At 39.3% G+C, this 26,601-nt stretch overlaps 1 protein-coding gene across 2 annotated transcripts in view; it reads left to right on the top strand.

The window, feature by feature from the left end:
* Positions 1-2,311: 2,311 nt before the first annotated feature.
* The window catches only part of CPNE8 (copine 8), a 109,275-nt gene continuing 84,985 nt past the window's right edge, over positions 2,312-26,601 (top strand). For both annotated transcript variants that reach the window (XM_027679287.1, XM_027679286.1), the window contains exons 1-3: positions 2,312-2,575; positions 15,526-15,566; positions 21,470-21,516. In XM_027679287.1, coding sequence (XP_027535088.1) covers positions 2,436-2,575; positions 15,526-15,566; positions 21,470-21,516 — 228 coding nt within the window. In that variant the 5' untranslated portion in view covers positions 2,312-2,435. The remainder of the gene's footprint in view (positions 2,576-15,525; positions 15,567-21,469; positions 21,517-26,601) is intronic.

Raw genomic sequence — 26,601 nt, 5'->3', positions numbered from 1 at the left:
CATTTAAGTTACTCACACCTATAGTATTATAACAGTTATATATAGTGATGTACTATACTTACTATAGTAACTCTTCATGCCTTTCACTTTATTCATGCCATGCACTTTGGGATCCACTGATCATGTTCAGATTCTCATAGCAGATTATAAAAGTGGGAGGAACTGTATTATAATGCTGAAAAAAAGAGTTTAAATTTTTTCTTAATAATTGTTCTTTAGGTTTTTTGTAGCTTATTTGTACTTGGCATTAGCTTCTCAAGACACCAGAGGTCCTTCATCCATTCCTTCACACTATTGTATGGACAAAGATAATAATGAACTAAATTAGTCTTTGGTTTTTTTGTGGTTTTTTTTTTTGTTTGTTTGTTTGTTTTGTTTTGTTTTGTGGTTTGTTTGTTTGTTTGTTTGTTTGGGGTTTTTTTGGCGTTTTTTAGCAATTTCAGCTGTAGGCTTACCGGTTTGGCTCCCTGAAGACACACCTAGAATATTTGTGAAGGTATGTTGTTTCTTGGCTGTACTGAAAACTTCAGACAGACTGGTTTAAGAGGAAATACCTGATGAGAAATTGCTCTCTGTTTAGCAACTGGACAAGAGAAGGAAAATAAAGAAAAGAGATTCAGGTGATAAATTCCTGACAACAAAGAGCCAGAAGATTAGAAGTGGGGTGTGGTCAGAAGTTTCTGAATAAAAATATCAGTGATCTCTTCCTTGAGTTTCTGCCACTGGAGCTTTGTTTCAGATTCGTGCTGCACACAGGGAGTATCTATCCTGTACTTAAAAACACATTACTGTCTTCTGAATTCCCACTGCTGCTCCTTCCCTTGGCTAGGAGCTAACCAGGTGTCAACATTTGGATTCTCTCACCATCATTATTTTGTTGTACTATCTGAGATCATGCATTGAACTTGAATTATAGCAACAAAAATCTAGAAATTAAATTCAAAATGAATGTATTCGGATAATGTTTGTGCCTTTGGAGTCACATTTGTCTTTTACAAATAAACACACTAAACCTCTTTATTTCTACACGTAAAACTATTAACAGATAGAGGAGTAGAGGACTTCAGTACATGATTTGGGGTTATACTGTATGATCTTTGACCTGTCCTACATGTTGTATGACTACAGATATGGCATTTAATTTGCCTGTGCCTTACCTTCCCACCTGTAGCATGGGGATGGCAGAGCTTCCATCTCTCTCCAAACTACTATGATGAAAAATGAATATTGGGGGCTACTGAGATTTGGGCATTGGAACGGGCTGCCCAGGCACATGGTGGAGTCACCATCCCTGGAGGTGTTTGAGACTGGATGTGGGGCTTAGTGCCATGGTCTAGTAGATGAGGTGGTGTTGGGTCAAAGGTTGGACTTGATCTCAGAGGTCTTTTCCAACCTCGTTGATTCTCTGATGCCATTCTAATGGATGCAAATTAAATACATGACATATAAGATGATGGAGCTGTTGCGATTGTTGTCAATCATTATGAACAGATTCAGGGCAATTGAACTGGTGGTCTTGAAAAAAAAGGAAAGGGCCTACACACGTGCGACAGAGTGAAATTCCCGTTTTTCATGTGTCAATGCACAAAGTAACCAAGGCAAACCCACCTCTTTTCCTCCAGTCTTTGCAACTGTAGCGGCTGTTGGCTTTCCGAGGGCCATCAGCACGGAGGTGTTTCCCTTTCCCGGTGACTCCCGGCGGAGCATCGCCCCGCCCCGCCCCGCGGGGCCGCTGGATCGCGCCCCCTGGGGGCGCAGGGCCCGCCCTGCAGCCCCGTCCGTGTCCCGCCGTCGGTCCCCGCAAAATCCCCGCGCGTTCCTGCCTGGGCGCGTTTGCCGTCCCGGCCTCGGGAGAATTAACCCGCCTCGCCGAAGGGCGCTGAAGTTCGGGACGTCACCGGCCGGGGCGCGGCCCGTCCGCACTGTCCGCAGCCGCTGCATCCCGCGTGCGGACCCGCTCACTCACAAACGCAGGAGGAGGGGATTCCCCGGACAGCCGGCGGAACGGGACGGGACGGGACGGGAGTTTCCATACAGGGGCCAAAGGGGAAGAGACGGGGGAGGCGCAGAAGCGAAATCGCTCGGCACACCTCCCCTGGCTCTGCCTCCACGGGAGTCCTTCCCCGCCCCGCACCCTTTGGTGCCGGTTTCTCCCCCGGGGGGCTCCGGTCCGTGCCCAAGCTTCGGCCGTCGGGCTCCCCGCGCCCGGCGCGGTCACGCGCGGCTCCCGCTCGCGGTGACGTCACCGCCCCACTCCCGCTCCGCCGCTCCCGCCGGCGGCCGCAGCCCGCGGGTGCGGGGCGGTGCGGGGCGGTGCGGGCCGGGGCTCCGCGCTCACGGGGCTCCGCGACGCGGGCGGCGGCGCCGCGCTGTGGAGGCCGCTTGGCGCCGCCTCTTCCCTCCGTCCCTCCTTCCCGCCCGCGCCGCGCTGCCCCATGTTCGGGCTGGAGAAGCCGGCGGGGCAGCAGAAGCCGGGCGGGAGCGGTGGGCTGCCGAGGATGGCGTCCGTGGGGGATTTTAACGTGCTCAGCTCCAGCATCCCGGCCACCAAGGTGGAGCTCTCCGTGTCCTGCAGGTACGGCGGCGGCTCGCTCGCCCCGCGGCTTCGGAGGGGGCGGACGGGCGGGCGGGCAGATGCCCGCGGTGCGCCGGGCAGGGCGCCCCTCGCCCCGGCGGTGTTAGCGGAGCGCGGAGGAGAAGGGGCAGCGTGGGACGCCCTCCGCACGCCCGGCGCTGTGCTAGGCGCTTTCCCTCTTGCCCTGCCGAGCTGTCAGCGCAGCCTCGGGCAGAGCCTGGGAGCTGCCCGGGGCCGGCTGCCAGCCCGCTGCAGCCCGCTGTCCCTCACCGGGCGTGCCCGCCGCAGGGACCTGCTGGCGGACCCCGGGGCGAAGCGCCCGCTCCTGCAGCGGTTGCGGGCTCTGCCGAGACGGGCAGCAGCTGCTGCCGCCCCGCATCCCGCCCGCGCCGCTGCCGGCACGGGGGAGCGGGAGTGGCGGGGAGGAGTACGCAGGGCGCGTTCTCTGGCAGATATTTTAACTTCTGGAGCTGTCCCAAGTGCTGCGGTGGGGACGGAGAACTCCCGTCCGGAGAAATCCTGTCGTAAGTTCTTCGAGACGCTCTTGCAAAACTGTTACGGAAGCGGGCGTGTTCTGTTGCTTCGTCACATTTTATCGTAACGCTGGTGCCGAGAAATTACGAAAATGCCACCCCGTAGCGCCAAATCTAGTGTACGCGGGTTTGTTCCTCGACATTTGTTTATCCGTATTTCAGAAATCGTGCTTTCTCCCACAGAGCGCAGAGAATTTCCTATTAGAGGTCTAAAAATAATTTTATCTCTGGGCTTTTATATTTGTATCTTCGTTCACATTCGTAACTTCTTAAGTATTCCCTAGTAATTGCAGAGCGGCGCTTCCTTTCACCAGCAGAATTGGCAGCTTCTAGCGGAAAATTTGAACTGTTGTTTCCTGCTGGGAAATGAGACAAAGTTTCCGCTACAGTCCGTTGCATCATTTTCTAATGTAGCTGTCCGAGAGTTGCTGCTGTTAGCAGTACTTCTACTAGGACAGAACAGCAGCGCTCTAAACTTAAATTGTCAGACCACTCCTTCTCTTAGTAAATAAAGTATGATTTGATGTTTTCCCAAGGGTGCGTTTCAAAAGAAGGCTGAAGCAATGAGAAATAGAGTAAGATTGAATTTCTAATAGTGAAACAGTCACTAGACTGTCATATGAACAGCCTGATGTACTTACTGCTTGTCTCTGCAAAGTTCATGGGTGCCAACCCTGGTCCAGTGAAAGGTGTGTTGCTATGTATAAAAGCAATCCAGGACCTTTAGTGTTATTTTTAGGTTCTTCAAATAACCTGTCACACTTACAGATGTCAGAACTCTTACGCTGATTTTGATCTAGTCCCCGTATTCTGAGTGTACCTTTCATTCCAGGTATTCTTTTTATATACCTGCAGTGTTTTACAGTGATTTGAGAATCCATCAGATAGTTACAAAGAAATGGACGTAGTCAATCAATTCTGACTTTACTTGTAACTAATTTCAGTGTATAGTTTACACTGTTAATTTCTCTGTAGATATCATCAAAATAAATCTGTTTTGTTAAAACTGCCTTTTTTTTTCTTGTTTAAAAAATAGGGTCTCCCTGATATGTCTTGATGTCAAGGGTAGGAGGATGGGAATTTCCATGGTGATTCCTTCCTTCTCTATGTGCTGGATGACAGCTTTTGATTACAAAATTGTGCTTAAAAATGGAGTGTAAAAAGAATGACACTGGGGCAGAGATTACTGATTAGCACATGTTTGTGATTCATCTGTAAACACATTCATTGGCTAAAGCTTGTGAAATGTAGTGTTAAATTAAATTGTGAAAGACTGCAAGAGCAAACTGCAAAGTTCAGAGAATGCTGAAAATTCTTTAATAATTAGCAGTTGTGTATTCCTAAATACCTGGAAAGAAATGCTTTTATAACAGTTTGGGTCACGACATTTCTTTTCCTTGATACCCAAAGAGCTGTAGAACCAATTTGGTCACAAATTAACATCAGCAATTATTAGCTGATAACTATTATTTCTTCTTAGATTTTTCTTCTTCTTTTTTTTTTTTTTTTTTGCTTGTTGTCATTATAGGAGATGGGGGAAGTTCTTCTAGTTTGTACAGGTGGTGGAACTTGGTGGTCGATGAAGCACTGCAGGCTGTTTGTGCCACAAAATAAACTTGGGACTCTGGACAATGTTCTTTCATGTCTTCTTCTTTCTGTGTGTCTTATTCATAAGGGTAGAGCTTCTATTCACTTAGCTTTTAATTCTGTGTGGTCCGTCAGCGCTTCCCGAGTTAATCTGCCCTGCATGCTCATGCTGCCAATGTTATCAAAGTAGCCAGGTTCAGTACTATGCAGATGGAATTGCACTACTTCTTATTCTGCAAGCCAGCCTGGTTTAGCTTCAGGGGAACATCAGGCAGCCTTTAGGAAATGCGTATCTCATGGGATGAAAAATTGTCTATCAAAATTGTAAAATCCAGGAAATTTTTGAATATCAGGTGATATTCTTTCTGGGATTTTGTTATGACTAAAACCTTTTCATATCATTCCCATAGCTTATTGAATTGGCTGTAATTTTACAAATGCTAGAAAGGCAAGAAATTAATTTAATTCTAGCTATTACTACTCAGTGCCTAGCAAAGAAAAAGTTCACAATTCTTTTCTGACTCTGTAAGATGTAGTTTATTGGGAATCTATAGTCTTTGGCTCAAGAGCCAGATCTAATATGGCAGAAAAACTTACATGTATCATCCCAGAGGATCATCTGGTGTTGGTAGTAGTCCACTATTGTCTGGATCAATTGTTCTAGTAGCCATCTCCTTCCATACCCTGTTGCTCCCTTTGTTGCATGCCCTGAAGGACATCTGTGGTCTGATGAAAATCTTACTGTCACCTGCCTTGTGATCTTTATTAGTTTCAACCTGGCATAATTTTGCACAGTTATCATGTGGTGAAGGACCAAGACCTTTTCTCTCCAGTCAGTGTGGAAGAGAGGATATAGGCTGCTCTTTTTCTTCACTACTGTCTTCAAGCCCAAAGATTCCTCTTCCTCTAGAGGGGTGTTTGCACTGGATACTGATTATGGGCCTGTGCCTAGACTTAAATCTTCTCTTACCGACTGTGTGTGTAAGTTTGCGCTCCTATGTGAATTTCATGTAAGCTTCGGGCCATGTACCTGTCATCCTGTTTTCCCTCTCTGGTAATGTTCTTCACCAATTTCAATCTAGTTAAATCTTGGAAAAACTTCATATTCTGTTCCTATCTTCCCTAGTATGAGTGCAGTTACTATGTGTTGACTGAACTAGTGCATTTGGTGCTGAGAACACGAGTAGATGGTGGATATTGCATATCATGATGTTTTTACTGTGTGTGAACCTAAAGTTCAGTGTAGTTCACTGGGCTCAAGTTTTTTAATTTTTTGTTATGATCTGTATAATGATGATTTCTTCTCATCATGGTTACTGTGTGGACCAACCTAGTTTTTTTCTTGTAGTACCTGATTAAGCTACAGCCATTCTGAAACCTTATGTTCAAAAAAAGGCCTAAAGTTTTAATTTACATATTAATGTTTATTTACTTAGTGAATGAGAAGTTATGAATCAGAATTATTTTCTTGACAGCAATTTTTTTAATATCTATAGGAAAGTGAAGCTGAGTTTTATACTATTATGACTTCTAGTAGTGTATCAGAGATGACATGGTTATCCGAAAGATGTCATAAAATATTGACACAGTACAGGGTCACTTTGCTAATTCAAAAGTTTGTTACTGCTCTGAAAGGTTTTATGCTCAGTCAGGCGGTGTGTCCTTATTGTTCTGGTTTACACTGGATAAGCTCTACACTATATTCCCACACTAGGCATAATGTGCATAAAGGCACCATAAACTTCTTATCATGGTTAATTCAACAGAAATACAATTGATTGCCCATGCCTGTTTTGGATCAGTTCTATGCCGCTTCACAATTTGTACAGAAATCTAACATGAATGAATGAGCTGAATGGAATTAAGCAACCCTTATTCTCAGTAATTAAGATAATTTAATTTCAAGTTTCTTGCACAGAGGAACAAAGCATACTACTTCAGAATTTTTGCTTTTCCTTTTCTTTGGCAGTCTGAAAGTTTTAACCAGCCACTTCCTAGTGGTTGCAGTACCTAAAAGTATGTTTAATTATATCTTTGTTTGTCCTGGGCATTGATTTCTGGCAAGATCATATCTCTCCAGCCAGGATACTTACCTTCTGCTTTTTTTTCTGAAATATTAATAGTTCATTGGAAGTCCCTGTCACAGAAAGACACAATGATTAAAAAAAAGATAAAATGATAACAATCATAACAAATTATTAACTTGTAACTCTGTATAGTACAAAATACAGAATATAAAATTAATCCTGATTATAAGCCTGTTTTTGATTTTCCTGCTTTCTTTGTGTATGTGCTTCCAGGTTGGATGAAAAGTGGTTATGTATGATTGGCAACAGAAGGTTGATCTAACATGTTTTTTCTTTGAAATGGAACTGCCTAGATAACCAGCTTGCTTCAGCTGAGAAAAATTACTGTATTGTGAGAAAAAAATATAAGTGGGTGACATTGTCCTTCAAAATAGTCATGGAGATACACTTCTGATAGACTGCATGGTTTGATTTTCACCTGTGTGTCTATATTGTTTGAAGTTTAAGCATGCAGCCATGTGACTTCTAGAATTTAAGGCAGATCTTTTGCCCTGTAAATTCAGTCTTGGGATTGTTGGGGCAGGCTGTTACAACTCGCCCCTGAGATGGGGTAACTGAGGTTCTTGTTAGTAGACCCCTTGGGACAGATTAGAGTGAAAAGACACTGAATGACCAGTGGCAGGTAATTCATATATGGCAGGTTTATTTTAGAACAAATTGGTTGCAATGGAAAGGAGGTATATAGTCATTTTGGTTATTATCTAGAGAAATATAACTATATAAAAGTATAAAAAATATCACTTAAGAAAATATATAAGGAAAAGAAAAAAAAGGAGGATGAAGAAAGAAAAAAGAATAGATAGTGGAGAAGAAAGGTATCACCACCTGTGGATCCAGCAATGATACTTGATGATTGCAATTTTGATGTCCCTTGGTTGAGGTGATGGGCACAGTCTTGATCTGTTGGGGGTGGAGAAGCGCTTGAAACCAGAAGTTCAATGGGGTGATATATGTTCAGGTTCAGGTGGGAAAGTCCAGATACCTCTCCTGGGGAGAGAGTTTTATGCTGTCTGATGTAATGCTGTGAATCATGCACAGTCCTCTGGTGGAAGGCCCCAGAAATGAGTCTGAGGGTGACTCTGGTTCTGCGATGGTTTATGACACCATCTAAGACATGACCACTGTTTTTCATGCCTACATAGTTGAGCCAGTTTTGCATTATCAGAAGGGATGAATACCTTCAGACTTATGTGTGAATGTCCCAATACCTCCCCTGGGGGGAATTTTACAGCTGAGCCTTATCAGGAAGGAGGGCATTGGCTTGATAAAAAGCATTATCCCACCTGCAGGATCTACTACTTACCGGCCCTTTGGCCTTTTCCCTTATCTGGCTCAAAACCCAGCTTGTAGCTAAACAAAGGTGTGTTCGTGTAGTTGTCCTCTGGTGGTGGGAGTGCACCCCCTCTGCACCTGGGCTGTTATGCAGACCAGAGATTGCGCCACCACACACACAAAAGCTCTCCTTCTCCCCTTTGATGGGGGGTGCAAACCTGGCCTCAGCAAAGCACCCTGCTGCTTTTGTAAATCTAATTGTTAGAGTCATTAACCTTTAACATTTCAATCTTTCACACAGGCCCCAGATTTCACACTAACTGTGCAAGTCAGGTTTTGTCTAAACTTGTCTTTGTCTACAAGGAGCCTTGTTTGGTTTTGGATTTTTTTCTAGCAAGTGGGTGGCTACTCCTTGGTTTGACTTGGCTTGTCCTTGTGTATTTGTGTGGTATAGCCATGTTTCTTTATACAGATAGTAGTAGCAAGTAATTATTCTGCGTGTAGTGATGTATTTGTGACTCTCATAGAATGGTATAATACAGAAGACTGTTGTCGTGGTGTGATAGCAGAGGCCTTGCAAGGGGGGACATATTTTGCTGGGTGTGGGAGCAGAGGGTGAAAAGAGGGGGGTTGGGATGCCCCCCCTAATGGGGACCCCAGTGTGGTAAAGAGGTCACCAGTGATTATTAAGGAAGTGAAGACTGAGAGCTGGGCAAATCCGAAAGAGCAAGTCTCAAGCAGATGTATACTGTATAGTGTGTACAGTAAATGTGGATGTGAAATGGAGTTGCAGGTGGATGAAGTAAGAACATGTTAGCTCCTATGGGGGTCCTCAAAGCAGGGAGAAAGAAGCCATCGGCATCATTCTCCTTCTGAGACCATCTGCTCTGCCCCTGCCACTACTGTAAACTTCATGCTTCTCCCTGGACAGGATGTGGGACACTGATGGGTGGCTTACTGTAACACCCTCCCACAGCTGAAGCCAACAGTCTTAGGCTTCAGAAGGGATAAAGGGAAGCCTGGCAGCAGGAAATGGACCAGGTACGAGCAAGTGTGCAGTGACTTTAAGTGTATTTTTATGAAGATTTTCTGTGGTAGCATTATTTTAATCATTTTCCTTTCTTCTCTGTCCATCTGAGCAGTGGCTCACCACCAACAGTCCTGCAATAACAGAGAAAGGATGAATATTACATTGACGGTATATATTTGCTTTGTAAGTTATTTCTTTGATGTATACCTTTTAAAGAATTGTTTCAGAAAAACTGTGCAAAACCAATCTGTATGTATAACAACATATATATCAATAATGCCACACTGTATTAACAATACATTCCTAAAAAAATCTGAACTCAAATGAAGCAGCATATCTATGGATTTGGATGGTCTGGATGAAAGTAACTGGAAAGGACTGGTGAGTTGACATTAGATTGAATAGCTGTTTTGACACTGGCAGTCCTTAAGGCTATCCCCCAGGATACATCACCAGTAGCTCAGAGCCAGAGACTGTTTACCTGCCAAGGCTTAGCAACATAAATATGGATGGTTCATTCTCTTGGTTTCAAATAATAATTTGGTTGCTGCTGAAGCAGAGTTCCACCACTTCGTGATATTCCTAAATGGATTTTTATTATTTAAACAGGAATAGTTCAAGACTGTGTTCAGGTCTGCTTCATCTGCTAAAGTGTATTTTCATAATCCACTACTTCCTGTCTGTTTCAATAGAATTCCTGCAAAACTGTTGCTATGTTAAACTAAATAAACTTGGTAATTCTTTTGTTGTTGTTTTGTTTGTTTTTTTTTTAAACATAGGGAGTAGTCATCAGTTGAGATTTCATCCTAAAATTGTTTGCATACGTCTAGCCAGAGAAAGCTTTCTGTGGGTTGTCATAAAACTTGTGGAGGAACTGCTAGTCTAACCCTTCTTATTGCTTCTCCCTTTCTTTTTTCCCTTATGGCTTCTGAATCAATATATGTTTAACTTGACAGTGAAAGTTAGTGGGAGGCTGAAAATCATTTCTTTGTCTTCTTTGAACAAGAAGAGTGAATTACTTCTCCAAAGGTTATGAAGAGGTATTGCGAATGTTTTCTTAAGGTTGTATATCAGAGATATGTTTGTTTTCTTTCTGGTACTTCTAGTGCCCCAAAGAATGGAGACAATCTGAACAGAAAGGCAGAGGTCATCCTAATTGCCTCTTAGTCAGTAGGGCCACTGTTTTCTCACCTGTGCGCCTATTCTAAGAGAACTGGTTATTTTGACAAGAAGGTAAAATTCTGAGAAATTGTCTGATCTACTTTTAGGTCCAGGATGTTTTGAATCTAGAGATCTAGAGGCTAATAGCTCGCTTTGTGCTCTGACAGAATACAAAAGCAGAGAATAAATAGCTGGGGAAGGGTGACTACTTAAGCTGGCACTACAGCTGAAAGTTGTTTGTGAAATTACTCTGCAGGAAGTCAAGTGGGTTCTTCACTCAAGTGAAGGTCTCTTTGGATCACGTGTCATCTTACCTAGGACTGACCCTGGCAAGTTCAGTAATATCAGTTAGAACTAAGGGGCAGTTACTAGGTTAATGTTACAATTAGTAGTACAATGGCTACTATTCTGCACAGTAAAAAGTGAGGAGATGCTTCTTTTTTTTTTTCAGGATCTTCCTTGAAAAAGGGGCATGGCCCTTTATTGAGTAAGGGAAACAGAAATGCATTTATTTAATGAACTAGGCACTATTTCTTTTCCCATGGATTGATACAAGTGTGAGACAAGTACTATGTATATTTTCTAAAAATTAAAAAATAATTTTGCACAGGTAACTAACTTCTGTGTTTGCAGACTGCTGAGTGCTTTATTTCATAACCTAAGAATCTTTGCATGCACTTAGATGTAATCTAAAGATGAAGAGAAACATAAAACCATAACACGCAGAGAGATTCTGACAAATTAATTTGAAGTAAACCACATTTTTATCATTAATGATTTCAGAGCTGTTGAAAGCACTGTATAAATAAGTATTTTTCCAGTCAACACAGATTTTTTTTTTTTTTTTTTTAAACTAGAGAAGCAGATTTTAAGCTACTTAGTTCTGTATTACTGTGGGAGATTTCTGTCATTTCTGAAGGGGGAATTGGATTTACTTTTGCTTAGCAGTTGGGTTTAACAAAGGGTTAAATTAAAACAAAAAACTTACAGAGAGGGAAATTCAGATATTGATCATTAAAATGAAGTAAAATTTGAAGTAAAGTATATGTGGACAAGATGAGTAAATGCTACTTTCTAGTGTACGTCTAACAACATATGTATAACACATAGAGTACATGAGATCATACGGAGTAACATAGGCCGTAATGATGTCTGGTGAGCTACCACTGCTAACTGGATCAGTGAATCTTGAAGTATGTGATTTATACATAAAGTTGTTTAGATTAACGTAGTACAGGACACTTGGCATTCGGATACATTTATTTACTGGGAGGGTGGTCAAACACTGGAACAGGCTTCCTAGAGATGTGATCGATGTCTGTGTTGAAGAGGCATTTGGAAAGTGCCATTAACAACACGTTTCAGCTTTTGGTCAGCCCTGAGTTGGTCAGGCAGTTGGACTGGATGATCATTATAGTTTCCTTCCAAGTGAAACACTCTGTTCTAAAAAACTTTCTGAAGCACTGGACAGAAACTGTTACTTTGATAGATTTTTATTACGTTTATGAAACTGTATGAGCAATGTGACTGTGAAGCATAGCTAAATATGTTTTATCTTATTTACTGATTACCTTTTTTCTTTCCCCCCTCCGGGGAAATTGCTCTCATTATACAGAAAAAAATTATCGCAGCGTTTCTAATCTGTCTTGTGCTTTCCACTTTAGACCAAGTAGGTGCCATGGCTCCTATTAATTTTTTCCCCCTTAGTCATCTATGCTGTTGCAACCATTTTGGAAGGTCCACTCCAGAATGGGCAGGTGCAGAATGAATTCCTTCAGGATCTGTGCTGATAGAATAATGCTTTCTGCACAGATATTCCAGTACATTTCTTTGCTGTGGGTGTTTGATGTGTGTGTTTCTCCAGGTAAAAACATGAGTCTTTTCCCCCCCCCTTGTAATTGATAGCAATTCCTTTTCTTTTTGCATTCTTTATCTTAAAGGTTTAATGGATGTAGAAAAAAAATGTACTCACCATGTTCAGTCAAAATGCAAGTTGTTTCTCTTGATACTTTGATTAGGAAAAAGAAGAAGTTTCAGATATTTCTGGTTTCTGAATCAATGAGCTTTCCTGAGACAAAACAGTGTACTTCTAAAGAGGATATTTTTCTCAGGGAAAATGGAAAAAATACACTCTATTGCTCAGCTTGTGCAGAAAGTGCCATTGAAAATTAAGAGTATGAAGACTACTAAAGGTCTAGAAGTATATCCGATCTTCTTTCTTATTTTGCTGTTACCATTTCTTGTGAGTTTAAATTGTCCTGTGCTTATGTACCATGCAGTTTTTGCATATTTAAAGGAGCACTTTGACTGTTATCCCCCTAAAATGAAAATGCACAAATGAAATTGAGCAGCCTGTTGAGTTGTTAGGTGATTTAGTGGACAAATCAGACTTTTTCTTGGGTTTTTTTTGTTTTGTTTTGTTTTTTTGTTTTTGGTTGATTGGTTAGGGTTTTTTTCCCGTTGGCACTGATCTTTTAAGTTCCTTTTGAAATTGGCTGCACTGCTTCAACAGCTTGCTAAGTTCTTGTGTTACTATTTTGGTTGGCTGTTAATGTTTTGGATGATCAGGCGTGTCTGCAAACTTTGCTGAAGACATTGTTTATTTATGGGAAAATGTGTGAAGGGTTGAACTGAGGATGTTGCAAGCTGTATTAGTTCAAACCTGTGAACTGATGACACTTACTGACCTGAATTACAACATTAAACTTTGGTGTGTCTGCCCTTGCAATCCTTTCAAGGATACTGTTTATGTAGAAACGTTCTTAATTCAAGAAGTACTTAATAGCAGCTAATGGTTGAAGACCAGGAACGTTCTCAGAAGTATTACAGATTCTTGCCTTGTTTTTCTGCTGTTCCCATGGTGGCTGCTTTTTGCAACTGCTGGAATAAAAGTATCAGGATAGACTGAGCTTTACAGTACCAGGCCAGTCTTTATGTTAGTATGTGCATTGGAAAACAGAGGGAAAAAACTTAAAAAGGAACACAATAAGAGTAGGAAATATATAAAGAACTCAAAGTGCCTTATCTTCATATAAGAATGATTAAGATGGCTTAATCTTAATTTGCGGTGACAAACACAACATACCAATTATAAGGTCACTGTATAGTCATTAGGCAGAGGAATTAAAATTGTTTGGAATTCCAGTGGTGAATATGGGAGGCCTATCCCAAAACCTAATGTACTATTTCTTTCATATAACTCTAATTTTGATGTTTTATAGCAATTCATTTTCTGATAATCCAATTCTATTTACCATTTATGAATGGCGTATCTAGGTAGATACATAGAGGCATAGGAGGCAATTTTCATTTTGGATTGGTAATTCTGATATTGCAGAACTTCCTGTACTGTCCTTTAAAGCAGTTTCTAGTGATTTTTGTCAAATACTGACTTGGATTTGCTGATTTTCCTGGGTTTGTTAATATTTTAATTTATATTTGCACATTTTTGGTTAAGGTAGAATACAGTTTCTCTTAGTATAATTGTTTGCATGTATGAAAATCACACTTCTGAATAGATTAGAGAAGTTCTGAGGAATGAGCACATGCAGAATTCAGGTTCTTTCACAAGTAATAATTTTAATGCTAGTGCTACTTCAGCTAAATTAAATAAAACAGATCCATCCAATGTTCATTTAAAGCTATCTTTTGTTCATACTGCTTGTTCTGAAATGTGAACTTGGCAATACCTATCTTTGTAATACAGTATCTTTTCCTTGTTGAAGTCTTGAGTGGACCAGTTAGAACACATATATTGAACAAAATATTAATACACTTTTCAGCACTGTTCAGTAGCACAAAAATAATGTGATTTAGTTCTGAATGAGAGTAATAAATGGTGACCTTTGAAGAGGCTCTACTAATTATTAAAGATAATAAGCTCTAAGCAATGTAAACTGGTTATTTAATCCTTCCTCTTGCTCTGGGGTACAAGCAAAGAACTTAGTAGAAATTGTGACTACCTTACATGTTCTTGAAGACAGTGGAGATTTCCCATCATATCTGGCCACCTTTAACAATGAAAGGTGGTAAAACAATGGAATAAAGTTCAACTTCTGTGCCTGGGGTGCAGAAGATTCAATTTAGGATTAAACGTGTTCCTATGTGCTCTGTCTACATCAAGGTCAGTTTCAATTTGTAACAGTGTTTTTCTCATAGATATAGTCTAAATACTTCTGATTATTTCTGCTTTTGCTGAACTCCAGACGTTCCATGTCTGTCTTAGATTGCAAGAAATTGGAGTGCCCAAAACACTATTGCTTGACTTGAGTGTTTACCAATATTATGAAAACCAGACAATTAGTCTTAAGTGGCATTTTTGTTTGTGTATTCCAGTTTGTCTTTTTCCCAAAGGTAAAAAACTCCTTACTTGCATTCAATTTGTGGTCAACTGTGATGTCTAGAACCATTTTTGACAGAACTGCTATATATCCACTACATGTAGCTATGCTGCATTTTTGCTGTTAAGTTTAATACCTAACTACCTTACTAAGTTTAGTAGCTCTTTCTTATCCCTGTTCAATAGCATCCTGGTTTCAGAATATTTTTCTAGTCTGTCAAGATATTTTTTAAGTTTAATTATTCTAAATTTTTATTTTTTGAATGATGAAATGTTAGTAACTATTCTAAGAATGGTTTTCTGTTCAGTCCTGATTCTTTAGGCTTACTGTTAATTTAAGTCTGCTTATCTGTGTATGATTCTCAGTTGGCTGAAGTGTGGCTACAATATTGGGACTGCATTGCATAACAAAGAAATTAATTCTTACCACTTATTCCTAGGTATTCTGTAGGTAGTTAGAAAATTCCTGGTTTTGTTGTATCTCATGTCTGCTTTAGTTCTCATCCATGACAGATTCTTACAGATGTTTCCTGATGGCTCTGAAATCTCATACCCATTATTTTAAGTATAGTCTAAAGTTTTTGGGTTCAACTAGCAAGTTAATCTCTGATAGATATTTGTGGTTTAAAGGTATTTTTGTTCTTGATGTTCATCTTATATATAATTGTGCCTGTGGTTGCTTTTCACTTCATGGTATTGGAGTACATAGTATTGGAGTAAATGAGCCACATTTTGCTCAAGTCTAAAATGCATAATAAAATGAAATGTAAGAAGACTCAAGTGTTAGTGCTAACTGACTTTGAGTAAGTCTTGCATATTAGGAGAGCAGAAAACTAAGCTGACTCTTGATTAAAACTGTTAAAAATATATATACATTGGTATTTGATTTACATATTTCACAATTTTTAATACATAAGATTATTTTTGTCTTTTTTTTTTAGAAATCTTTTGGACAGAGATACATTTTCTAAATCTGATCCAAGTAAGTATATAGCATTTTATCATTTCTTCTCATTATGTATTGCAAATGTGCAAAAAATTGGATTAAAAATTAGATGGGTGATTTTCCTCAGCATCAGTTAGGTGCACATTGTCTGTGTGACAATTACTTAGAGTAATTAAGTTACACTTGAATAAGTCACACATCATTTATGTGAACTGGAATTTTGAAGACTGCATTTAATATTGCTTTCCTGAGCTAAATAGGCCCTTATTTAGCAGTCAACCTAAAGTTTCTTAAAATTAATAAATGTAGGAAAGTTGAGTTGTTCTTTCTTTTTTTAGTATCTGTTGTTCCAGGTCTTTTTCAAAGCTATTAAGCAAAATTCTAAATAAACAAGTGCTTGTTGCTGCTAGTACATAGTGTCCACTAACCTTAGAATCAAATGAAATTAAGTTAATTCATCTGTGGGAAACACGACCTTTCCTGATCAAGAGTGGTATGATGATTTATGAATTAATGTTTTCAGATTTTTAAGATAGTGACACATGGTTTCCCCATAAGTTGTGTTGAAATGTGACCAAAAGGTTTCCTGCCTATGAAAAAATCTGTGACTGTCTTCCTGTACTGGACACTTTCTAAAACTTCTATCAAAGAAATGAGACCACAAAAAATTTCCTTTCTTTTTTCTGATAGTGTTTAATCAAAGTACTTCCGTAGTGTTAATAGGCTGGTCCTTAGATTATGGTATCTTGTGTCATGTTGTCTCCCCTACAACTCTCCGTTTGCTATTATCTGTAAGTTAATTTTCTTTGTTTAAGCCTGAGCTTTTCTTCCTTTGGTTACCATTTATTGTGCTTACTGGCATTGGAAATAACCCAAGACACATATGCTTCTATCAAGTGTCTGGACATGCAACCATGTCCTGATGGGATATACTTGAATATTGAGTCATGTGACAGTGTGACTCCATTTGAGTACTTCTGTGAGAGTATGTGTTTACATTCTTTAACAAAAATTTATTGAGAGATACTCCACAATACCCTTTTGATGAGAAAAGCTTCTACTTCCTGGGGAAAAGCTTCAGGAAGTTAGGACTACCTTTGACATTTCTAACCTATAAAACTTTCTTTTTTTTGAGAGGAGACATACGCACTACCATGCCTCTGGTGTAGCGAGATCATGCAGAGGCAGAATTGAGTGTTTTGCGTATTACAAAAAATTTTTAGTTGGCTAAAAAAGATCCTGTTGTATAGGTTGTTTTGAAGAGTGCTCAGTGACCTATTGCCCTGACTGATTTCAGAGGTCTCTTACATTGAATCAAGATGCCTTTGAACAGAATTGATAAGGTGTCTAGTTTTTAAGCTCAAATATTAAGGGCAAGAGCTTCAAGTTCTTATCAAATAGAGAACTGTATTAGGCATAAACTGCAGGGTTTGAGTAGCAGGGGACTGCAATGTGACCTGTGTTGAGAAGGCCATGAACCGCCCTGTGACTGTCACAGCTGGCTTCAGTCAGCTCTGAAAACCATGTGAGAGCAGTTGCCTGCCAGAACTTCTACCAGCCAGGGGAGCACACAGTGCACCCTGCTCAAACATATTTTAGTAAAAAAGGGTCAGCAGTTAGAGACACAGCTGTTGAAGATATTGCCAGAGCTGCACTTCTGAAGATACACTGCTGGAGATGCATTCTTGGAAAGAGACGCTCCATGCAAAAGGCAGTACATCTCTGTAGCCTGTACACAGCCCAAGCCAGAGCAGGTGAGCAAACCCAAATGATCGTGGCTGGTGGGTGACCCATGCTGGGGAAGGGACACAAGGAAACAAAGTGGTAGGAAAACCTAGAGAAAGCTTAATGTCCATCTTTAAAATATTTCTGAGAAGTAAACTAGTGATATTTTTTTTAATGGATTCAGAGTATATGGAAATATTTTAAAGTATCGTAACATTGCTTATCCGTGCTGTTCTTATCTAGAGTTGGAAGTAAGGCAGGATAACTTTCCTCGATGTCTCTTTACTCTAACAAAGGCCATTCTTAGGTTGCTCTGTATGTACAGTAACTTCATCCTGTAGCTAAAAAGATGTCAAACCCAGCATCTGGCCACTTTCACCAGATCCACTTTTAGAGCCACTGAATGTGCAACTGTTAGATCTCATATGAGATAGAACCATGTAGAGTCACTCTGCTTGTTGAGGTCTCATTGGATTTGCTTAGGCCAATTCTAGTATGCTTTTCATACTCTCACACAGTTATCTAAGGATCATACTGATAGTGAAAATCCCATCTTATCTTCTTGGTCTTTTTCTCAGCAGGACACACATAAATATAGCTGACTTCCATATCAACATAAACAGCCTTCTCCTGAAATTAGAAAGGAAATTCTGATTTCTGCAGTTTTCTTAGGAGCATTACTTGGCCTTTTTTTGATACTGTAATTGCTGCTCAGTATTTATTCCAATTCTGACCACTTTCCTGCAATCTAGAATATTCATGCCAAGAGGAATCTGTCACTTTGCCTCCCTAGAGGCAAGTTACGGAAATAACTGTAGAGTACAGATATTAGATATAGATGGGACAGACTTGGATAGCCCTTGTCCAGGAAGTATTTTAAACAATACTAAAGGCTCTTACTGACAGTTCTTTCTGCTCAGTGAAGTCAAAACAAGTCATATATACTGATTTATTGTAGCATTTGGACCATTCGGCTCTCCCACTTTGGAGAGTGTTTTTTCTAGGAGTATTTTTGAAAGAAACCTCTATGGTGTGTGTGGGGGTTTATTACTTTCTTGTAGAGAATTGAGGTAAAGTAGTGCTTCCCTGATGAGGCAGGGATAAGACCTGCAAAGGAGATACAGATTAATGATTTTGGCATATTTCTTCTGTCTAATGACAGTTAGGCAGAATTGTTTTCTTCCCATGCTCTGGTTAGCAAAACTGAGCCCCTGTGTAGCTGTGGTGGCAGCGCTGTAGTCAGGATGGAATGTCCCCTTCTGGAACCCGGTGACGCCCAAGTCTGATCATAAGAAGGGTCTGATATGAAAGACTGAAGGCGTAAAAACTCTTCCTCCAGGCGACCTTCCCATGGAACATAGTGACAATGAGAAGAATCTTGTGGCAGCTGGGACAAAAACACCTTAGGGAAGCTCTGCCTAGAAGGTGTAGAAGCTGGTCAGTGAAGAGTAATGGTGAGCCCTGCTAAAACTAGTACCATAAAAAGATTGAGGCAGCTTGGGAAAAAGGTCAACTTTATTGTAGCTAAGTCTTCCTTGAAATGGGATAGATGTTTTGTTATGTTTGCGAAAACTGAGATGGGCAGTGTGGATGTAACAGTTGTTGCTCACAACTGTTCTTTTATTTGGCTTCACAAACTGGGGAGATAAAGTAGTGCCAGAATATTTCTTTTTTTTTTTAATTTCATGGTAGTGGATATTTTACAGTTGTATTGTTTCTTTCTTCTCCTCAATATTAAATCTCTAATTTTTTAATATTCTTTCTGTTCTTGCTGCAAAGCACAGGTTTTACTTAGTTTACTGTATTAACACTGATACACAGGGCAGGATGCAGTACAAAAATAAAGCAGCTAATCAATAGTGAAAAATACTTATGTTTGAGAAAGATCTGGACCATACGAGTATCTGAATAATGAAAGTGCATATTATCTGTAAATAGTGGCCTTTCCTCTTCTGTTTTATTCTCAACTGGGATTATAGGTATGAGAAATTTCTAACTGAAAATTTAGATGTAAGCCCTTGGCAAAATGGATAAAATTCACAATTCTATCTGCTTTTGTAGTTGGTAAGACATTTGAATTCCTGGAAACCACTGCTGAAAATTGGAAAATATTAATTATTGCAGAACTGGTAACATTAGTTTAAAAAAATGTTTCCACTGGGGAAAGCGAAAGGAATGTTTGTGAGAACCTATATGTTAGCAAGAAGGGTGTGTCCAGAGAATATTTTTTTTCTCTTTTATTTTCTTCTTCTCCCAGTGTTGCCTTGACACAGGTCTTACTAGATTGGGCTGTGAAGATGGTGAAGGGTCTAGAGGAGAAGCCATATGAGGAGTGACTGAGGTCACTTGGTCTGTTCAGCCTGGAGGAGACTAAGGGGAGACCTCACTGCATTCTGCAACATCCTCAGGAGGGGAAGATGAGGTGGAGACACTGATCTCTTCTCTGTGATGACCAGTGACAGGACCAAAGGGAACGGCCTAAAGTTGTGTCAGGGGAGGTTTAGGTTGAATATTAGAAAAAGGTTCTTCACCCAGAGAGTGGGCACTGGAACAGGCTCCCCAGGGAAGTGGTCACAGCACCAAGCCTGACAGAGTTCAAAAAGCATTTGGACGACACTCTCGGGCACATGGTGTGACTCTTGGAACTGTCCTGTGCAGGGCCAGGAGTTGAACTTTGATCTCTGTGGGTCCCTTCCAGCTCAGAATATTCTATGATTCTACAATTCTAGATGTAAAGGTTAGTCAGAACTTCAGTAACCTTCAGAACTTCCTGTAGCTGATTTCATAGCTTCCATTTCACTGTTTTCTCACATTTTCCCATTTCACTTCATTCTTCATGTAATACACTTCAGCAGTCTACTCCAGAGTGTGCTGTGAAAATAGGCTTTTTGGTTTGGGTTCAGTCTACCATAAGCAGTAACCAAAGCTGAGCACATGATTGCCAAGGGTTTATTTAGAGTAAATGGAGAAAGACAGACATCTCCAGAGAATTTTTTTTTTTTAATGTAAAAGCTTTTTTCATCTACAAGACATCTTATTTAAAAAAAAAAAAAAAAGTGTTAACTTTTAACTTCTATGTGAGCTAAAATATTGAAATGGCATTTTTCTGTTCCTCCTCTTATTTGCTACTGCCTAAGGGGATTTTTTTTTGGTGCAGACCAAATACTTTTGAAGTAAGAAGAAAATGTAGTTTGAAGCTTGACTTCATTTCTGCCTTGGTCTGTTGATGATTCTCACTTCATTGAGAACAAAACCAGACCTCTACCTTTATTGTTCAAGGCTACAACCTAAACCAGCATTATTTTTAACCTTCTTTTAAAAAATAATGATTGGCACAGGAAAATAATTTGTCAAGGAAAAAAGCATTCAAATATCTGTATTTCCATTGTTTAGAAAGGGGTTGTAGAAGAGTTTCAGGTAAAAATTTGGTTATGGTAGTTAGTTGCAACTAGATCAAGACTGTAGAAAATAAGGTTTATAGTGCTCCTTTAGTGCAAATGATCTGTACTTATAATAGTGTTTAAAAGACCTGTACCTGTCACCAGTCCCCTGTGACTGAATGTGTAGTGGATGCTGTACTGGAAATACAGATCTGAGTGACACCTGTGGGATTGTTCTGCTTGGTCTTTCAAAAACAGCTTAGGTGAAAAGCTCAATTGATTCAATTTTTTATTAGGTTTTAGTTTAAAAAAATAAAGTATGTATATGCAAGATACTTTTATATAAATAATTTGAAACAGAATTAAGGAAGAAAACCTGAGAAGTAATTTATTTTCCTTTTTCAACTGCTATTTCCTCTGTCTCTTTTTTCAATTGAGTCTTCATTTATTTTTATTTTAATACTCTTCTCTCTTGAAGGAAGCATATTTTAGGGTAATTATGCATTAGATTATCTAGAATTGCCTGACCATCCGCACTTAAAGAAGACCTCCTTTTATCTAGTTTTACTGCTGAAGATTGTCAAGTGCTTTGCTGGGGGTCAACCATAAGTGCTGTCTCCCATTTTAGAACCACTCCCATTTATTAGCTCATTTCTTCCACAACTAGACTGTATTGTCTCCAATCTGGTTAGGCATACTTAAAACTGAGGGAAAACATATCTGATTGTCCTAGTTACTAATTCCAACAGTACAAGAGACTACAGAATTAGTTCACTTAATTTAAGGATATGTTAAAATCTGAAAATGACCAAACTTCTTTTTTTGTTTTCACAGTCTGTGTTTTGTACACACAAGCAATTGGAAACAAAGAATGGAGAGAGGTAAGATACTGTATTCATAGATGTATAAACTTTTTGAGTATACTTAAGGCTGTTGTTTTGTCCTAGCAGAAGAAGGCATGTCATAGCCTCTTGAATTCCGTGCTAAGCAATGTGAGTCCTATGGGAGTCCTGTGTACCAGAAACACTTAAAATATAGTCCTGTTAATCTCAATTTCCATATCTGTATCACATATTTCCATCAAAAGGGAAAACAAAATTAGAGAAAATACATGAGTTTCCCATTTCACAGTCTCCCTGAGATAAATTAAATCAGACTTAGCTATCAATCTGGATAAGGTTTGTGGATATCAAGAGGAAGACACTCAAACAGTACAAAATCAATGGAAGGACTCAATTGTGGTGATGGTCAGTGTCAGTAAAACTGACCTGTAGTTGTGGTAAAGATCTACTTTTCCTGTGTAGTGTTTCAGAGAAGTTACATGCTGCTGAATAGAGTAAACATCAGGCAAAAAAGAAGAGAGAATGTTATGCATTGCTGGGACTATGTCTTAACCTATCAGTGTAAACACTGGAGAGACAGGTCTTAAGATACTAAATCAAGTACCTCTGAATTGGATATCTGCAGCAGATCAACATGCATAGCCTGGAACTCTCTCCCCGTACTTAGTCATCTAATTTTTCTCCTTTAATGTTATTCTTTGAAAGAGTTGACAGCACTGGGGGAAGGGCAGTCATCTTTCTACTGATAAAATGCACTATTTACCTGCTTTACAGAGAGGATTGGTGGAACTGTTCTTCACTACAGGTGGATTGCTGTGTGGCTCTGTGTTTGTAGAGCCAAGAGTGTAATATACTATCTCACTGTTTTTCCCTATAAAAGAGGGTAGGTCTGATATTGTTGTTTTCAGAAATGATATTTTATGTGATATATTGTGTAAAAATTCCAGTGAGAGTTAGCCAGGGACACGGAAAACAGACCTCTTCTCTTATATTTGGTGTCCTTGCCAGTTGACTAGAGAAATATATTTTCTGCTTTGCTGAAACATGGTGGATGTTTTGTCAAGAAGAGGAAATTGAAATTGTCTTGTGCTTGGGGGAAGAGCTCATTTAACTGTTTAATACGTGTAGTTTTAAGTTGAATTGCTGCTCTCTGTTGTTCTTAACTTGGGACTAGACATCTTCTCAGTATACATACTGGATTGCACTCCTCTGATGATTTGTGTGAAGAAATGTCATTTTAAGGATTCTACATGGGAATTCACTGATCTTAATTAAATTGGCAAATGTAGTGGACATACACAGTTCTAAATGTTTGGATAGCAAACTCTGAAAACAGAGGAGTCTTCAGACATTCAGATGTCTGGGTGGCTTGGTGCAGTTTGGTAGTCAAGCCTAGATCAGTAAAGCAGGTCCTCTTCTGGTCCAGGGTTAAGAGGATTTTGTCAGAATTTTGGCTTTTATTATTGTCTAAGGTGCATCTGTAACTCTGAGAATTTTTCTTACTTGTCTTGTGTAACTGTTAAAATAAGTACTTACCATTTTTAATATTATAATTGTCTTGATGGTAAAATTATAATATTGTCACCTTACCTAGAAAATGTTTCATGTGCTTGTTTTGAGGTGATTGAAAAGATTCTGTCTGCTTTTGATTTTAACATATGCAAGTTTGTAATGTGTGTCACCACCTTACAGCTTTCTGTTGTTTGCTGCAGTTTTATCTCCTTGACCAATGCAAACGCACCTGAACAGGGCAGCATGCAGTGCTATTTATTGTATTGCATCTTCGAACTTTTAGAGAGTATCTTGGCTGTGGGATGCATTTTGGCATGTGGTTATGTTATATCATATGCCAGCTTAGGAACTACAGGCATTGAAACAGACTTTTGACATTGCGGTTGCTAGAAAATCTTACTTTTTGGTTTTTTTCTTTTAAACCATAATTATCTCTGTCTAGTCTATCAGGAAGGTCCACATATAAGTATTTACAATTCAGTTGACTTTTTATAGTTAGTGGAAACAGATAACATCCTGAGGTCAATTCATCAGACCTAATTTAGATGTCTGCATTAGGTCAGATGAATCATTCTTTAGAAATGCCTCCAAGTGATGATCAAAAGCCTACATTTTTGACTATGTCACATGTAAAGTTCAGTTAGTAGAATCCATTCCTAGTAGCAGTTATGACAGTCAAAATTTAAAGGTTGGCATTATAGAGGGGCTGAGTCAAGGTTGCATTTTATATGTTGTGGTGTATTGTGTTTATACCAGTGGTAAAAAAAATAAAAATGTGGTAGGTAGAAGATTAGTTGATACATATATTAGGTGGGTAATCCTGTATCTTTATTTTTGTGCTTTTTCTCCCTGCAATAATGAATGCTCTCATTCTGCGCATGAGTTCATTTTGTTGCATTTGAAAACTCATTTAGTACTTTGCTAGCTTGTAGAGGGGGAATTCACCTGGAACTGTTTGGAGAATACAAAACTGAGACAAATAATAAGGTCCTGATGATATGTATGGACATTAAAGAATGATGTTAAGTCATGGCAACATACTTTATGTTGTTTCTGTTCCATATCCTTTTATGCATAGTTTTCTTCCTTCTTTTGCCTAATTACTTTATTTTGAACACTGTAGAAAATGCTTGGGGATCATAAATACAACAAATCATTTCATAATCGTCATAATTTCCCTGGCACTCTGTTCCAGCAGTGTGCTTTTTTTTCCCTTCAGCTAAGCTGTGCAGGTGGATCCAATACAATAGTTAAATCAAACCCTTTGTTTAATGAAGGGTAGATGTTTTCTGGGAGCTGACTCCTGTTTACCTGTGGTACAAATTCCAGTGTTTTAACCTGGTATTATTATTGCACACCAAAATCCTCAGCAGAAAATTAGTGTTTTGTTCTCAATGTAGTAGGGTGTTGTTTTTTAACAAAATTTCTCTTTTCACTTACAGTGTGATCATTAGGTATTTCAATTAGTATAATAGGTAACAAACACATCATCAGAATCTGAGCTTTGGTTTTCAAAATTTATTTCCCCTTACTTTTTGAGGACACATTTGAAATTTGGCTAAGTATAAGTTACTGTTACCTACAGAAACCTTACTGAGAGGAAGAGGAGGAGCAGACACTGATCTCTTCTCTGTGGTGACCAGTGACAGGGCCCAAGGGAACGGCCTGAAGTTGTGTCAGGGGAGGTTTAGGCTGGATATCAGAAAAAGGTTCTTCATCCAGAGGATGGTTGGACACTGGAACAGGCTCCCCAGGGAAGTGGTCACAGCACCAAGCCTGACAGAGTTCAAGAAATGTTTGGATGATACTCTCAGGCACATGGTGTGACTCTTGAGGATGGTCCTGTGCAGGGCCAGGAGCTGGACTTGATGATCTCAGTGGATCCCTTCCAACTAAGCATATTCTGTGCTTCTGTGAAATAATATATTGAAAGAATCTGAATTTCTTCATTTTGAAGAGCACGTTAGTCCTGAAAACAAGAGGGAACACTTAAAAGGTGAATGTTAAATAAATAATAGACATTGTAAAATAATCAACTGCAGTTTTATTGACAGTGTCCAACAATGGTAAGTGTTAACGTGTTGCCTATGGAACGAGGCTCTGAGCCTCTGGTCCATCTACTGTAAGAGTGCATTGGATGCAAATTAAATTTCTATACCTGTTAGAAATCTGTTTTCTCACTGGTCCTTGTCATAGAATCATAGGATTATTAGGGCTGGAAAACACCTCCAAGATCATCGAGTCTAATTTATAACCCAGCACTGCCAAGTCCACTACTAATCTATTTCCCCAAGTGCCACATTTTGAACACTTTCAGGTGTTTCCATTCCTTTCTGAGCAGCCTGTTCCAATGCCTGACCACCCTTTCAGAGAAAAAAAATTTCCTAATATCCTAAATTCTATGATAATCTGACTCATTTTCGTTCAAAATGGATGCTTCCTCATGTGTGTAGTAGTTGAACATTTCACTGCAGCATCCAGGAATTTGATTACCACTTAAACCGTAAGAAAACATGCTTTTGAATCTCCTTTGTAGATTTTGAAGGCTATCTAATGAAAGTAACAAGGGATTGGGATTTAGATTTTGGAGATTTTAGAGTACTGTTGAAGTTTTGTTGGAACAACAGCTTGTATCTTCTTTAGCAGACAAACATGTCTAGGAATAGGCAAACATAAATAGGAATGTAGTTTGAACAGATTAGTAGAACAATTTTCAATACAAGGAAGCAATGTAAGAAGCCTATACTGTCCCAGTTGTGAAGAAAACAAATTTTGCTGTTGCATGATATTCAGTTCACTGGAAAGCTTTTTCTGGCAGACTTCTTGAAAGAACCAGCTGTCTGATGAAATTAAGACAGTTGGAATTAAAGAACATTATCTTTTCAAGGAAGTCCTGTTTTCTTTCAAACAAAACAGCAGAAAAAAGCCAAAGCACAATAAAAAGAGTTATCTTTTTTAGTTTTTATATACTTATGGTTGTACGGCCATCACTTAAAAAGCATTACATCATATGTTCATGCAGTGTACAGATTTCATGAGTGCCTGCATGCATGTTAGAGGAATGTTGTGGGTTTTCTGGTAATTAGTATGATTTTATGTATTAAAAGCATTATTCTTCCTTTAGGACAAACATAGTGTAGAACGTGTTATGACTATGCTTTTTTCAGTGTGGGGTTGGCAATTGTGAAATTCTTGCTTCCTTAGAGTCTCTGTAATTCTGATTGAGACTATTAATCATTGTTATTAACAGCCTCATTTTAGTAGTGAAGCTAGATTACAAACTCTGAGGATTATCTGTTGTTGAGCATTTGTATCTGTTCTGTTCAGTGATTTCAACAGAAGGTTTTACCTGGAGCTTCCTAAAGAATTTTAAAAAGAATCAAGAACCCAGTGATTGTTTAAAGCATTTTTCAGTTCTTTAGTTTCCTAGAATTGTAACAGAATACTTGGTTCTGACTTTTCACCTTTCAAAAAAGATGTTTTAAAAACAAAAGACTAGAGATAAAAATAATGAATTATTAAAAGATTAAATAATGTATATTACACTGAAAAACTTAGGCTCAAATTATTTTCCTAATGAAAGACTGAACTAAGGATAATTGTCATCAACTG

This window comes from Neopelma chrysocephalum, unplaced genomic scaffold, assembly GCF_003984885.1.
Source record: "Neopelma chrysocephalum unplaced genomic scaffold, ASM398488v2 Primary Assembly neopelma1_45, whole genome shotgun sequence".
NCBI lineage: Eukaryota > Metazoa > Chordata > Aves > Passeriformes > Pipridae > Neopelma > Neopelma chrysocephalum.
The sequence above is the reverse complement of the archived record's forward strand: the minus strand, read 5'-3'. Positions and strand labels throughout refer to the sequence as shown.